Source organism: Mastigoproctus giganteus, chromosome 2 (genome assembly GCF_048544385.1).
Source record: "Mastigoproctus giganteus isolate SK-2022 chromosome 2, ASM4854438v1, whole genome shotgun sequence".
Classification (NCBI taxonomy): Eukaryota; Metazoa; Arthropoda; class Arachnida; order Uropygi; family Thelyphonidae; genus Mastigoproctus; species Mastigoproctus giganteus.
The window spans coordinates 234,702,571-234,719,927 of NC_143576.1; the positions used below are offsets into that span (position 1 = coordinate 234,702,571).

General features: G+C 38.1%; 1 protein-coding gene across 1 annotated transcript; it reads left to right on the top strand.

Moving 5' to 3' along the window:
- Positions 1–119: 119 nt before the first annotated feature.
- Positions 120–14,147, top strand: LOC150090258 (monocarboxylate transporter 12-like). The gene is made up of 4 exons (XM_090390233.1): positions 120–324; positions 1,454–1,597; positions 3,377–4,387; positions 13,993–14,147. The coding sequence occupies exons 1-4, from the start codon at positions 120–122 to the stop codon at positions 14,145–14,147; spliced, it is 1,515 nt and encodes a 504-aa protein (XP_090246359.1).
- Positions 14,148–17,357: the final 3,210 nt, after the last annotated feature.

Below are 17,357 nucleotides of genomic sequence, written 5' to 3' on the forward strand. Positions count from 1 at the left end.
GCCTTAAGATGCGCCGAAAGAAATTTCTCGTTTGTGAAGTAGGACGGGCAAAACGCAATGTGGCCTGCAATGGGTAATGTTTTTGTTTCTTCAATCACTCCTCAATAACCGGTGGGAACATGCAAAAGACCAAACCGGAGCCCATACCGGATCAAGGTTGGAGTTGGGTGGTTCTCTTTGCAGCTTTTTTACTTAATGTGTTACTGCTGGGATTTTGCAGGGTGTTTGGGATTTTATTCGTCAGCATTCTGTCAACTTATAATGTGGAAAGAGAAGTTGCAATGCAGCCTTTCTCTGTGGCACTCTCCGCTCACTGTCTGATTGGTAAGTTAGGATCTATCTCTAAGTTTCCAATGCGAGATAGCCCCCCCCTGATCACGGTTTGTTGAACAGTAAAATAAATTAATTGCTGTAAAATAAGTCTGATAACTTAGGGTAAAAAGAGTAGAATCCATCTACGAGATTCATCCAATTTAGTAGATGAATTATTCATCAGTAAAGTTTCCACTGTGTGGGTTTAATTTCTCGCCTTAAGTAAGAAAATCATTTACAAAAGAAAGGGTCTAGTGTGGATTTATGCAGGGTGATTCAAAATTCGTTCAGTGATATGCACGAAAGCAACTGAAGCTGTATTGTCCAGGTTCTCCAATTTTTATCACTCAGCAGGGCCTCCTCGATAGCACGGTTGGTATAATCACCGTCTTCCTCACACGGAGTTGAAAAGACATGAGTTCGAATCCCCATCAATGATGCCAGGAATTTTATGGACTTTTTTCGCAATGAAGTTATGATCAATTAGATGTTCAAGAAGATCTTTTGTTTCTTTTCAATCAAAAAGAATTTCGATCAATGCTAGGTTGTAGATTTTTACTGTGCATTCAAAAGAAATTTATAAATCTGTAATTTTCTATATTGCTTTAAGGGGGTAAATTGTATTCATCCAAGGAAAATGCAATAACTTTTAACTCGACTAATCACGTGATATATTTCCGAGACCATAATGTCTAAGAGTCTGATAAATCGCTGGGTAATTGGAGAAGCACAGATCGTTGAGTTCAGACTGTTTATATTATTAGCTGCATAATGATGTCAGAGATAAAGATTGTAAACAAGATTTTTTGTTGTTGATGTTGAATTTACTGTTAAGTCATCAGTCCTCAATGGGTTAACCGGCTTTTGCGGAAACTAAAATATCTTTTATTTGAAAATATTTCTTATTTTATTTATTTATTTATTTATTTATTATTTATTTTTTTTCGTGGTGTATTTAGTATTTTTTCCATATATGAGTTTAAGATATTGATAGGTCATAGGCACTTTGAAACCAACGTTATCTTTGGTCCCTTAACTGCTTGTTTCATTCTTTTTTAAATTTGAGATTATTTATCAATGAATATAACTTATTTATTAATAAATATCCTTCGTGTTATACAATTTTCATTTATTTTTAAAGGTCCTGTTGCTGGTCTAATGGGTCGCCGTTTCGGTATACGTAAAATTGCAATGGCCGGGATGTTTATTGCTTCAATAGGTGTATCTTTATGTTTTTTCATAAGTGACCTCTGGTGGTTCACTATCATATTTGGTGGAATGTTTGGTAAGTCATAAAATTAAATATATCTAATTCTTCTTCTTTTTTTTTTTGCATTTTACTCAAGCCAAATGTGCAAATATTATTTGCACGTTTAACCTGTTTATTCCTTACTATACATACACTGCCCTACCATTAATATGCGGACACCCCTCCATGGATGGGGAAACAGGTCCTATGCAGGCAACACGTCACAGAACCTGCTATAAATATGCACACTAGGCTTCGAACAGACAATTGCAAAAGTGAACATGCAAGATGGTACGTTCAACAGAATTATCTCAACATTTCAAAAGAATTGATCACCTAAACAAATGCTAGACGCCGATTAACATGGCATAAGGAGCGCGAATCCTGACTATAGAGCAGTGGAAAACTGTTTTATGGACAGACAAATCGAGGTTCACACTCTACCATTCTGATGGTCATCCCTGGGTGTGGTGAATTCAAGGGGAACAGTTCCTTTCTGATCGTATCCTGCCAACAACGAAGTCTGGTGGAGGCAGTGTCATGGTATGGGGCTCCTTTCATCGTTTGGCTTGGACCCATTAGTCGTTATCGACAAAACCATGAATACTGTGCAATACCAGGACAGCCTGGACGATTATACACTTCCAACATTATGGCAATAATGTTGGAAGGCCCATACCTGTATCAGCAAACCTGCACTCATGCATTACAGCCATGATGAACTTTGTTGAGTTTTCCTCGGTGCCTGTCTTTGATGTTTTCGCGCAAACGCCTCACAAGGTCTCCGTAATATGCCTCTGTGACTGTCTGGCCTTTCTAAAGGCAGTCCACTAGCAACACTCCATCAGCATCCCAAAAAGTCGATATCGTCATCTTTGCCAGCAGAAGGAATCCACTTGGCTTTCTTTGGAGGGAAGAAGAGCTCTATTTCTACTGTTTGGACTGCTCCTTTTGTCTCTGACTGAAAGTGATCGACCCACATCTAATCCACGGTCACAGACCTTGCAAGGAAATTTGATGGATCTACTTGAAAACGATGCAAAGGTTCACTAGACTTAAGAACTCTTGTGCGTTTTTTTTGGTCTGCTGTCAACAACTTTGAGATCCATGTTCTGACACCTCTTTATAGCAAGAATTTCTATTATATAGTTAGCGCGTTTAAATGAGATGCCCAAGAAGTTGGCAATCACTCATCACCAGATCATGCACACTTCAACAACTTCTGGACATTACAGGTATTCCAAAGCGTGGGTCATCTTCCAGGTTCTCCCACCCTAGTTTAAATTCTGCTGTGCACTTAACTATGGAATAGAAAGAGGTATCCACCCCAATGATGTAACCATATCCTCAAGAATTCGGAAATAAAGACACTAATGTCTTTGATGTTAGTCCCTTTATTCCCAAATATTGGATGCCTGCACAGTGACTGATTTGTCCACCTTTCCTCATTCACACAACTTCGTTGAGTTCAGAACCTGCAATTTAAAAAAGACATTGAAATTGCATGAAACTTGGTATGTTACTTTTTGAAGTTATACATGAAGCACAGAAATTTTTAACACTGTACCACTACCATTTCATTTTTGTGCGTGGCGATAGTAAATATATTTTGCTTAATTATATTAATTATTAATAGACTGTCTGGCTAACGTCTTCAAGTTTGAGCAGATGTACTGTATTATGTCCTCTGTTATTTTGATTGGAAATATTATAGCACATCTGCTCAAAACAACTGATAAGTCTGATCCTTTTGAGTAGAATTTATGCAGTATTCTTGCTGTCTTCTTAGAATTAACAGTTTTACATTTCTTTCAGGTACTGGATTCGGCATTGTGATAATCCAAACTCAAGTGATTATAAACATCTGTTTTAAACGTCTGAGAGGTACAGCGTCCAGCATCCACTTTGCAGGAGGGGCACTCGGATCATTTCTGATGAGTTTATTCATTGAAGACATCAACGAAGAATACGGGTTACACGGCACCTTCCTGATCATGGGCGGGGTACTGTCACAGGGAATAATAGCAGCAGCATTTCTGCGACCTTTCAACTATGAGCCTCCAAACAGAGCCGAAGAAGAGGTAATGATGCATTCAAATGGGTTGGAAAGAGATGCCGAGGGATTTAACAGCGTAGATGGAAAGATCTTCGTGCATCGAAACTCGGACGAGGAAATCCAGAGTGCTGTTAACGATTCTGTTCGCGTCGTGATGAAACATCGAATCATGAAGGATGGACGTTACCATGCAAACTTTGACGATGTTGAGCTGAAAATTCCCACTAAACTGAAGAAACGAATTCATTTCTCGTGCTGTTCGTTAATATCAGTATGCGGAGTTACTGCGCGCTCGGTGTTAATGGAATTCTTGTCGATTGTGCTACAGCTGGAGTTTCTGATGGTCTGCTTCACTGGAATTGCCGCTTTCTTGGCTTACTTTGCCTTCATCACAGTGATTGTGGATTTTGCGATGGACAGAGGAATTCGCCACTGGATAGCCATATATTTGCCTTCCGTTTACTCTTTTGGTGATCTTTTAGGTAGACCAGCACTGGGATGGATTTCTGATCGTCAGCTTGTTAAGAGGCCGTATTTTGTTGTGATTCTAATGATGGTCCTCGCTGTTTTTCTAGTATTGCTTTCGTTCACCAATTCTGTGGTCATCGTGTTCTTGACTGTGACTATTTATGGAGCATCTTCAAGTTCTGCGATTTCTCTCATTTCTGTGCTTACCGCTGATTATTTCACCGTTAAGAAGATGCCACTTGCCATAGGACTCGTCTATTTCTTCGTAGGAGTTTGCAACTTTATTCTCCCTCCTCTTATAGGTAAGCAAATTATGAATATTTTATGTTGCCTCCATGAGGCAGAATTGTTCTTAATGTAACGAAAAGTTAGCATATTAGAATTCAGCCCAGTATATTCAATGTTTGTTGAAACACGACCGCCCCCCCACTTACACTGATGGAGAATAAATAGTTCGAGCATTATAAATAGCGAGTCGACATCACTACATGCTTGGGTTTCACCAAACTCTCCATCTTGGGTACACGTGTAAGAAACTTATTCCAGCCTTCGACAAGATGCTGTTGAAAGTTAAACTTCATACGATCTAGTCTATTATTGCTCCCTCGGATTTTGTAGTTGACCCCTGGTTGCTGTTGCCTCACACTATAATGAGAATATTCCTCCTTAATTCACTTTACTAATCCCCGTTAGGACATATACACTTCAGTTAAATCGCCTCTAAGGTGTCCAGCTGCCAGGCGTCATCAGGTCTTCCACTTCAGCAGGATTCAACCATGAAAGAATAAATCTACGTTGCCGAGTTTCCAATTTCGCAAGAATGGTGTTTGTTGTCTTCAGAAATGCCGAACTGTTGAATGTACCTCCACCTCAACTCATCGATTTTAGGTGAAATGGGTAGCCTCTCTGTTTGATGGGCTATTTCTAGACAATTACTTCTTAAAAATATCAATAACATTTTATAATGCAAACAGCATACTGAAACTTCCACGTTTGTTTGCAAGATATTCGAAGAAGTTCTTTATATGAAAGCATAAAGAACTATTTCTTTACACGTATTATGAATGTATTTTCTTCGAGCATAATTCGATATTGATTTTGATGGTGAAGATTATTACACTGAAAAGTACATTATTATCGATAATATTTGCACAATATATGAAAATGGTTTCTTTTCTGTTGGAAGCCTACTGTCCAGCAATTTTTGTAGTTAAATCATCATCATCCTCACATGGAAAAGGCCCTAGTTCGAATCCCGTCAATGACGCGAGGAACTTTTTTATGGGCTGTTTTATCCGTAGTTGAGTTAATCGGGCAAGAACAGTAAGGTTTCTTCGACAGGAAACTAGGACTTTTCATCCAGCTAACAGGCAAATCGATCAAAGAACACAAGAAAGTTATGGGCATAATTCATATGGGTTTATAAGTTAAGAAAGATAATTCAAAGGATCCTTCTAATGCATCTTTTCGCATGCGTGACCACCATTAAATCCTTAATCTCCATGACCTTGTGCTATCTGCATGTCACATGACCATCACTGTAAAGTCAGTTTCTCTTACATAGTATGGATATACATCATCATCAGCCATTTTCAATCCACTGCAGGATGAAGGCTTCTCCAACAACTTTCCAGTTCCTTCTGTTTTGAGCACTGGCCATCCATTTACTACCCACAAACTCATGAATTTCATCTATCCATCTCCGCCTTTGTCTTCCAGGTTTTCTTTTAGCTCCTCTTGGGTACCATTCTGTTATTTTCTTAGTCCATCTGTCATCATGTCTTCGAGCTATGTGTCCTGCCCAAAACCATTTTAGTTCTTTAGTTTTGATAAGAATGTCCTTTACTTGAGTTTGCTGCCTAATCCATGTGTTTCTCTTCTTATCTAACAGTCTGATTCCCAATATAATTCGTTCCATTCTTCGCTGTGTAGTTCTCAGCTTCTCTTCCATTTTTTTGGTGAGTGCCCAAGTTTGACTTCCATAAGTCATGGTGGGGAGTACACATTGGTTCATTATTTTACGTTTCAGACAAATTGGGATATTGCTCCTCAGTACGAGAGCTTTTATTTACTGAATGCTATCCATTAAAAATTTATCCTTCTCTTTACTTCCAGCCTTTTATCATTTTTCAGCTAATAACTTGTCCCAGATAAGTACTGTATATGACTCCACCTTTTCAATTACTGCTCCTCCAATCATTATTTCCCTTTCCGTGGCATACTTGTTCATCATTACTTTTATTTTAGCCATATTCATCTTTAGTCCAAAATTCTTACTAACTGTGCATAACTGATTAAGATTTTCCTCTAATTCTTTGGGATCGTGGCTTATGACCACAATGTCATCTGCAAATCGTAAATGGTTTAGGTACTCTCCATTCAAATTGACTCCTTTCTGCGACCAGTCTAATCTTCTGAAAGCTTCCTCAAGGGCAGCAGTAAACAGCTTCGTAGATATTGTGTCTCCTTGTCGAACTCCTTTCTCGATTTTAAATTTGCTACTGTCTTTGTCTAGTCTAATAAAGGATGTAGCACTCTCATATATTTTCTTCAAAATCATAATATATGGAGTATCTATGCCTTGTCTTTCCAGTGTCCAAAACATTGCCTTATGCTGTATGGAGTCAAATGCCTTTTCATAATCCACAAATGCCAGGCATAATGGTGTTTTATATTCATTTGCTTTCTCCATTAGCTGTGATATTACGTGAAGGTGATCCATAGTTGAGAATCCTGTCCTAAAGCCAGCTTGCTCTTTCGGTTGATTCTTATCAAGTATTCTTTCTAATCTGTTAGTAATGACCCTTGTGAACAACTTGTAGATATGGGATAACAAGCTGATTGGTCTATAATTTCCAATTTCTGATTTATCTCCTTTCTTATGCAGCAAAACTATGATTGCATTATTCCACTGCTTAGGCATCACACCTTTTCTAATGCACTTTGTGAAGAGCCTTGCCAGTTTTTGTGTTATGTCTCTTCCTCCCAATTTTAACAACTCTACAGTAACTTCATCTTCCCCCGGGGCTTTCCGATTCTTCATTTTCTTCAATGCATGTTCTACCTCATCAGGAAGAATATCGGGTATGTCGTATGTGTTGCTAATTTGCGATCCATCTTCCCCACTGCTGGCATCATTCTCTCGCTCCTTGTATCTACTCTACAGTAGTCTTCTGGCATTTGGATTATGCCTTCTCTGCTATTTATAAGTACACTATCGCTATTCTTCAGTTTCAGTATCATTTGTCTTTCTGTATTACTGCTCGTGGCTGCTGATTTAAATCCTTTGTTTTCCCTTAATGCTTGTTCTACTTTTCTTGTGTTAAATCTTCTTATATCCTCTCTGAGTCTCTTTCTAATTAGCATTAGCATTAGCGTTAGTAGAGCCATTTGATGCAAGAAAGCAAGCTTATGCAGCATCAGCCAAAAAAATAAAAAATAAAATAAAAATAAATAAATAAATAAAAAATAACCACTTCCACTTCACCCCTCTGTTCGTTCGAAATACCTGTCCAGCTGAGCCTTAAACTTTAGGCTAACAACTTCCACGACAAGGGATGGAAGTCTATTCCAGCAACTAACCACCCGCTGGCTAAAGGCAAATTTCCTCACGTCTATATCAGTATTCTATATAAATTTTCACGTCTATATAAATTTTCGAACGTTAATTGACCAATCGGAACCTTACACCCTGATAAAAGAGACGGATTCATCTCAGTTTGCAAACTACCATTAAAGTGGAGGTGGAGTATTTCTTTATCCTAAAAGAAGCCGATTCATATTAACAGGTCTGAAAAGAGTTCAACTGCTAACTTTAAGAGTATTTGCCAAAAATTTAAATTTCAAAACTCAGACATTCGAATTTGTCTTATAAACCTCCCTCTAGATCGTATCCTTTCAAAACAACCCAGGAATTGACCTCCATATGTGAATTACGAAGAACTCATAACTGTTCTCCATCCATCTTTCATAACAACGTGACACTGTTACTGAAGGAACACTCCATTTGATGAAACGGTAGAGTAAATGAAACTGTAAAGTACGAGTAACAGAATTGAAAACAAGCCTGGCTAATAAATAGGTCAATCACATCGGAAAATCGTTTGCCTTGGACAACTGGGCAACTACCACCAAGGTTAAAGATCTATATGAGCTCGTGATATTGTTTATGATGTTAATAATATCATTAACCGGTAAACACGTAGGTTACTGGATTATTGGGAACAAGACGAGAATCATGCTGGTCAGTAAAGACTTTTAGGCGATATCAGGAAGCGTTGCTAATCCAGGTGGCATCAAGTAAACCATAAACAAGATCCTGTGATATGAGCCTTTGATTGAACACGTTTCACAAACAACTTGCTATTTTGTAAGTTCAGTTAATATCGCAAGAGGACAATAGAGTAGTTTTCATAGCTCGCAAGTCGCGACCAATAACAAGCGTTATCACGTGATTAAAAGTCTGGTCGTCTCTTGCAGAAGAGACTTGTGTACGATTACCTCCAGCCTCGTTATGGTTTAATGAACCTTGGGAAATGCTGATTCATGACAGTTTCTCATTACACAGTTTCCAAGTTTTATTATAAACAAAACCAGCGCACCCAATACATTTTTGGAGAAGGTGTGATGACCTGTTCCAAAGAAAGATCGCTAATTTCAAATTCGACTAAAATTAATATTATTTGAAACCTGTCTAAAATTAAAAGCAGTTCTCTATTGTCCGTTTGTTCCCATCTTGCAATCCGATGGTGTTTGTTAGTCCCATAATTCATTGCTTTATCAAAAGCGTCTGATGGTCTATTACCATGTTTATTCTTCTTCTTCAACATGGACAAAAAACCATGCTGCCCTCGCGTGAGATCGACTAACTCAGCTACCTTGTGCAAAAGACCCATAAAATTAATTCAAATCTATTTTCAAAATATTTATCCTTGTTATAACTTCTGTTTAGCCTTATGCATGTGACTTAGGCTTTCAGCCTTGCACTTGAACCATATGTTTTAGCCTTTCACGTGTACCTTATGTGATATTTGTGACGTAGTGTACGCGAATCGCCCCGTCATTAGGTACACCACACAATAATGCAATCGTCGTTTTATCTACTGTTTGCGAAACCAGAGTGGTGCCTCCAAGAGAAGATTAGGATGTAAACAACTTTATGCATCGGCTGCAGAGCTCTTCCCTCGAGACCTTAGTCTGTTTTGGTAACCCCCATCTAGTAATAAGTTGATAGCTTATATAGATTCAAGACAGAACTAGACAAACATTTGGAGTGACCGGATGAAATGGGAAGGTATTTTTTCTTTGGACGATGCTTTATAAGCTTGCTTTCTTGCATCATATGCCTCAACTAATACTAACGTGGTAGAACATTGTAGAAGATTGCTCAATATGGTAGAACGCTGTAGATGATTGTAGAGGGTTTTTCAATAATATAAATTGAGGAGTAAGAGCTGTAACTTATAAAATCGAACACCGGTCATTTAGAATGGGTGTTTGATTTAAGTTTTGGGTTCGTGATAAACGTAGCAAGAAATATGGAACTGAGTGTTGAAAAAAGAAATGCTTTTAAACTCTGTATAAAGAAAGTTATTCCATGAGAAGTATTGGTAAAACACTAGGTGTTCATTTAAAGATAAATTTGACGATTAAAGGAGACTGGCAGTTTAAAAGACACGATCAGGATGACCGTGAGTAAAAACAGTAGTACAAAATAAGACCATAACACTGATTTCTAATGTCAATCAACGACCTATTGCACCTGAAATCAGAGCTGAGTTCAACAGGAACCGAGAAGCTTCTGTGTCTTCATCCGCGGTAAAACTTGGTCTTAAACAAGCAGGATTTCATGGTGGTGTTGCGGTCCGAGTACCATTATTAGAACTGGAAAATCGAAAGATACGGTTAGTATGGGCTAGAAGCTATCAACATTGGATAATTGAAAAGTGGAAAAACGTAATGTGGAATCCAAATTTGAAATTTTTGGATCCAAACGTTGAGTTTATGTGAGACGATCAGCCGAAGAAAACATAGTACCACATTGTCTAGTGCCTGCAGTCAAGCACAGTGGTGGGTCATAATGATCTGGGGATGCTTCCTTTTTCTGGAGTGGGTAACATCGTCAGAATTGAAGGAATTTTAAGAAAAGAAGACTATAAAAACATTCTTGAACTTGAGCATGGATTTACATTTGGTAATCGTGACAACAAACCTCGGTTCTCTCTGGAACCTTGTTGTTGAAAAGGGTGGTAGTTTAGTTGATGTTGTCTACCTGAACCTTGCCAAAGCTTTTGATAGAGTTCCACACCACCTGCTTGGTGCGAAACTTGCGCCAAGTGATTCCAAATTGGACTGCCATTTCTTGTAAACACAAAGGCGAATCGTGCACAAGCGAATTCGGTTCGTGTTATATACGACATCGTTCCCCTATTTATAAATCGTGTATGATCGAATTCGTGTAGTGTAAACACGTGTTATACGAGCACTGACCGTACTATATACTGTATTTTAGATTTTTTCTCATTTTAAAATACTGTATTTTAATTTTTTTTCTCTACATGCTTATAGCTTCGATTCTTTATACGATTTCAATTTTTTAGCATTGCTTATAAATATCACGAAACTTACCTCCTAATCCGTATGGTTAAAATATAATGAAGAAATTAAAATGGGAAATTAAAAAATATAAAAAAAATTCCCCGAGGGGGGAAAGCGCATTATTTTTCCGCTTGGATGGTCATACATAAAAATTAACGATTTTAAAACTAAGAATGAAAAGAACCAAGAGTCCTAACGTTGGAGTTTCTCAGTTCCATCATCAGTTGGTTCATGAAGAAATTCTTCTTCACTACCCTTAAAGATAATATTACTCCATTTGAATCGTTACAATATATTTTTAAAAACGATTTTACAGATACTTTCAACAGAGAAGTAAAACTCCAAATATAGCAGTTGCACTAAGAATTTTTCTAACTTTACCAGTTTCAGCTGCGTTTTGTAATTCTTTTCCTTTTCAATGAATGAATACTATTTTATTTTTTAATCCAAATATTTTGGGGCGGAAAATTTGATTTCGCTTACTGGTGGCACATAGGGTCGCGACGCCCCTGACTTGCGGACACTGGAATACTTTAACCTCTGCAAATTCGGATCATCAGTTACCTTAGGAACGTAATCAACAGTGTCCTCACAAAATGAACTAAATCTAAGCCTTTTTTCTTCTCAAAGCGAGGATCTACAAGGTTCTTCCCTTGGTTCCCTTCTATTCAATATTTTGACCAACGATCTTACCAAAGCAGTTAACAACAGAGAAGTTAAACTCTTGATCTACGCAGTCGGATTTATTAAAAGACAAAGACATGTATAGGAATCTGCCTTTCTCTGTTCTTCCTCTCATGGCTCTTGTACTGCATATCATTGATTCTGTCTCAATAAAACCTAACAACAAACAAACAAACAACATGTTTTAAAGTTGCACGAGCAGATTTAGAATCACGTATGCATTGCAAAATAATCCACTGACAAATGCTTCAACCTTTATTCGTATCATGTAGCAACAATTCTTGGGCAGGCGAATTATGAAATGGATAACAGTTGCTGTTCATCTAACTGTCTTCCTTGTGCTTTTAGTTGAAAGATTTGCACAATCTAACTACCTTCTGGGACTTGTGGAAGGAGATACTTTGCAGCATAAAGTATTTGCCCTTCAACATTTACCGTTCATAGAAATCCTTCACCTCGAATTGGTTTCAGCGTACCAGTTTTTCTAAGTACTGTCTCCCCAAATCAGTAAACGTTGGTTTCAGAAGAACAGAATCGAGGATGGACACAAATTCCCAGTTGAGTAAAACAAAAGCAGTTGGTTCCATAAATTTTAAATTTAGTTATGGTAAAATCTAAAAGGCAATGCGCAGTCCAATATTAACGACGAAGTCAATACAGTATTAAAGCCTTATGACAAAAGCGTCCAGATGACAAATAGTTTACACCTTAAAATTAACGAGACTGGTATTAGCAATGGCCACATGGTGCAAGGCAGCATATGGCTTATGCTCTCCCCCCTGTAACTTGAAATTACGACCCCTTGTTCCAGAATCATTTATAACCGTAAAAATTGTCCTTATTTATTTTGCTTATGCCTCTCAGAGGCTTAAACACCTCAATCAAGTCTCCTCTGAGGTACCTAGTTTCCATGCTCTGCAACCCACATATTCGAAGTCTTTCTTCATAAAGACGCCCTTTTGCCGATCTCACCAGGCGAGTTACCCGTCTTTGGACCCTTTCAAGAAGAACAATGTCTTTATTTAGGTGCGGTCTCCATACCTGAACACGGTATTCTAAGTGTGGCCTAACAATAGCCTTATACAATGGCATTATGACGTTCTTATCTCTACTAGCAAATATTCGATAACTCATCGATAGGACACCATGGGCCTTCCTTGCAACCTGTTTACAGCGCTTAGAGAACTTCATATCTGACCGTATCGTAATACTCAAGTCACTTTCCTTCACTACTGACTTTAGTTCAACTCCGCCAAGTGTATAAGTTATTTGGAGTTACTGTTCCTCGGGTGCAATACCTTAAACTTTGCTAGATAAAACATAGCTGCCATTTTTCTGACCATCCCTGAAGTCCACAGGGGCTCACATCTGGTGAGTATGGGCTAGGCACACCCAGGGTCCTGAGCTGGATATCATCATTCTTCTCTTTCTTGGTGATTCCTTTCTACTTCTCTCTCTCTCTCTCTCTCTCTCTCTCTCTCTCTCTCTCTCTCTCTCTCTCTCTCTCTCTCTCTCTCTCTCTCTCTCTCTCTCTCTCTCTCTCTCTCTCTCTCTCAGGGTAACTCGGGGAATTTTTTTTGGCTGGTGCAGCATTAGCCTCAGGCTTCCTTGCACCATATGTCTAATAATAATAATAATAAGTCTATCTAGGTCATTCTGAAGATCCTCTGCTTCGCGGCAATTATTGGCTACCCTACCAATCTTTACATCATCTGCAAATTTAGACATCACGCCCTCTATCCCTTCATCGATGCCATTTAGGAAAATCAAAAACAACAGTGGTCCTAATACTGATCCTTGGGAAACCCCACTTCTTACATCAACCCAATCTGAGGAATAACCATTTATCACAACCCTCGGCCTCCTGCCTTGAAGCTATCCATCTAAGGATTTTCCCAGTGATTCCAACCTGTTCCAGCTTATAAAGTAACCACTCATGTGGGACTGAGTGAAATGCTTTGCTGAAATCCAAATAAACAATGTCAAAATTATTCCCAAAGTCCAGCTTTTGAGTTACCCTGTCAAAATAGCTACCTAGATTAGTTAAACATGATTTTCTTTTTACAAAACCATGCTGAGTATCCTTTAGAATTCCATTTCTATCTAAGTGATCCTGAATTCCACCCTTAATCATTGTCTCCATGATTTTCCCTACTACTGAAGTCAGACTGACAGGTCAATAATTTTCCACTTCACTCTTAGAACCGCCCTTATATATTGGAGATACATTGGCACTTTTCCAATCCAACGGAATCACTACCGAGTCCAGTGATGCTCTCATAATTAGCCTCAATGGTTCAATGCACTCAGTTGCCGCCTCCCTTAAGATTATAGGACAAATGCTATCAACCCCGGGAGCCTTACTGTCCTGTAGGCTCGAAAGTTTTTTCATTAAATAAAATGCGGAATTTCAACATCATTAATTACATTTTTTTAAACTTGAGTACAATAATCAATATCGTTGCCTTTTAACTGAAATTCTCTAAACAGCTCATAGCAATTTATATATTTTATTCTGGCCACATCTTTTATGTAATTCTTAAAGTAATATATGCAAAATATATATGTATACAGTATATATATTTGGATTCCAGGAATTATAATGAGTCTTTTTTGTCTCTTTTAGGGTATTTCCGAGATACTGTGGGAGAGTACGACCACCTTTTCTTAGTCATTGCAGCTGTGTTCACATGCTGTTCAGTAATGTGGCTATGCGAACCTTTTATACTAAAACACAAAAGGGAAAAATCATCTTCCACTGAAACTCATGATGTAATGTAAAACATGCTGTTATATTTAAGTTATAAACGGAACTCCAATAATTAAAGTGGCCCTTCGACAATGGTCCTCAACTTCGACAATCCATTGAACCTTTTGGAAATCTCATATTGTGGAAATATACTTCCTCACCATTAATATCCGGACTCCTGCTTTTTCTGTTTTATATTATCACCCTATTATCATTCTGTGCTGGAAGTCTGTTAACTCTGTTGATCACAGATATTCCTTTCACGATCATACTTTTGTTCCTCGAAGTCCTAAGTACATATTTATAATTGTCACTGACACGCGAGGCTTGGGACGTGACCAACTGTCACAGAGGGGGTTATCCCGATATTGATGGCAAGGTAGTGTATTATTCGTCACTGGGCTCTCAGATCCTATAATGGTCTCTAGTTCCCAACAATGAAGAACCAATCTTTTAAAAGGTTGTCTTTATATCGACACGCGTTACTCATAAATAGCCAGACACTCCTTTGGGAGCGGTACCTTTCGTTTTAAGTTGATTCCAAGTCAGTTGTTTTCCCAGTTGGTGTACAGTAATCTTTTACAATCTTCGTAATTTACTAGCTAATAAACTTGGGTTATGAAACTCAAAGTCAATATTTTTCCAATGCTGCTTTAGGTATATCTGTCACTGCGTGTGAAGTCATTGAAATGTCTGTAAATGGATAAAAATATGTATAAGATACAGTTGAAAGCACACTGGTGCTTAAAAGTTGAAAACAAACAATAAATACTTTTTACAGTTCAAATGGAATGGAACCAAATATTCTTCATGTCTGCAACAATCTCTGTGGGACCCGGCTAACAAAGACGCCCGAAAAATTCAAGGTACCTTGTTAGGAATGGTAGCATCGTAGCCGATGACCGAACCGTTCCACTCCTTTCAAAAAAAAAAAAAAAATCTCCCTTTTGTTTCACGCTGATGAGAAATACAGAATGTAGAGAAAACAGAGTCTGCGGGCCCCATCATACCAGAGGAGAAACGATTGGATGTTAGAATCGTCGGTAGCACGATTGGTACAATCACCATCCTCTCCACAGCGGTTGGAAAAGACCTGATTTCGAATACCGTTAATGATGCGAGGAAATTTTATGGGTCTTCTCAACAACATGGTTGAGTTATTCGGTCTCGAGCAAAGGTATTATGATTTTTTTTTCTCACGGAAACTTGGATTTTTCTTCACAACGGCAAATTCATCACAAAATAAACGCAATTTGCTTTCATATTATATAGGGAAAAATATGGCCTCAGTTTCTGATGCGCCTAAAACCTTCCAACCACTAATCTTGATGACACAGGTTAAAAATAAACTAAGTATCATATTAGGGCCACCCCAGAGCGATCTCATCTGCCCATGTGTATTATGTCCATTTTCCGAGCACAAGGAAAACTTGTCATCCACTCCTGATACCCACTAACTCAGAACGGAGTGAAAAAAAAAGCCTATAAAAGTTCCTGGTGCCAATGACGGAATTCTAACCCTGGTCTTTGCCACTCGGAGTGGGGAGAACTATGATTATAACCACTGGCTACCTGCGCGGTACATAATGTCAGCTAACTGTATCTTTTGCATAAATGAGGACAGTGATTGCAACCGCTTTACTACTGTGTGGATGGACTTTGGACATTGTTGCCCACTTTGAATGGGTGTATCTCATCCCCTGTACAATACTATAAATTTTATCTGTAATATTGTATGGTATTGTACACATATATTGGGGCCGCCTGATGCAATAAATAAAAAAAATATATCCACCGCACAGACTAAATATCACAAGTTATGTGGAAATTGCTTCCAAACAGGCGGATCCCTCCACGAGTGTAGTGTATCTATCCAGCAGGATAATACGCCATGTCACAAGGCCAGAATTGCACAGAATTAGTTCCAAGAACATGAGATGAGAGTAAATCCACCCTACTGCGGTGGCCGTCTCAATCACCAGATGGCAACTCAGTCGAGCACCTGTGAGATGAGGTTGAACGATTTATTTTGAGTAGAAATCCGCAAGAAATGCAACAACTACGAGAAACAATTGGGTCAAAATAGATAACATCCCTGTGGTACTCTTTCCACACGTCATTGAGTCCATGCCGCGAAGAATAGAGGCTGTTCCGAGAACTAAAAATGGACTTAGTCACTATCAAATAGGTGTACCTAATAAAGTGTCTACTTGGTGTATAAAAACATTCCTGTTTTCCGTGTTTACGTGTCACCTGCACGTAAGATAATGGTCTAATCTTCATCTGTCATGGAGGCGTTGTGAAGATTTGAATTAGTGCCGATGGCATCTCGACTGAACAATGGTGTGTGTCCAATATGAATCCAGATTGGATTTGTTCGAATTATATTAATGATCTCAAAAATCAAATTTGGTAATTCTACCTGCACTTATCAAGATAAAGAGAAATGGATTTTGAAAAATACATTTTCTTATCTTTCTTATTTTCATAATAAAAAATACCCATCTACCTGTGGTTGTTACTTTATCAGTTTTGTTTATGTACAACTCAATAAACACGATTGTAAACATTGTGGTTAATTTAGCTGGTAAGTCAAACACTTACATATTTATCTGTCGGCTAATTTGCAATACTAGATTCTCCAATTTCTTTTTTTAAGCCTTCTGTATTTTCCTGGAACGTTGCCGTTCGCGGATTTTACCTTGGAATTTCCTGGTCCTTAACTCCTGCGATTGGTGATGGAATAATCCTAATGTAGTTTAAAACAGTTGGGGACGCCTGAAAACATTTCAGGAGCCCCATTCTAATTCCAATCTTCCAATGAAGTCTGGCTTTTTCTGACATAAAAATTAAGTATACTGAGCAGAAATAAAGGAGGAGAAATATACGCGACCAAATGTCATTAACAATTTTTTAATAAAAATATTGGATTTATAAAAAAACTATACATAAATAAACAAAATTTACAACTGTTATATGCATAAAATGAATAAACATAAATATCAGTCCATTCTTATAAAAATAAAAACTGCCCAATACATCTGGTGAGCAAATTGATGAAGATTTCTTGGAGCACAACGACAAACTTACAAGACTCTTTCTTCTGTTTCAGTAGCCCGCTACTGAATCCAAACCATCCTGATAAACATATTCTCTGTTTCTACTTCGGATTATCTTGAAAAGTACGTGTAAATTTACAAACACCATCCCACCAATCTTCAGGAAACTTCATTTCGAAATCT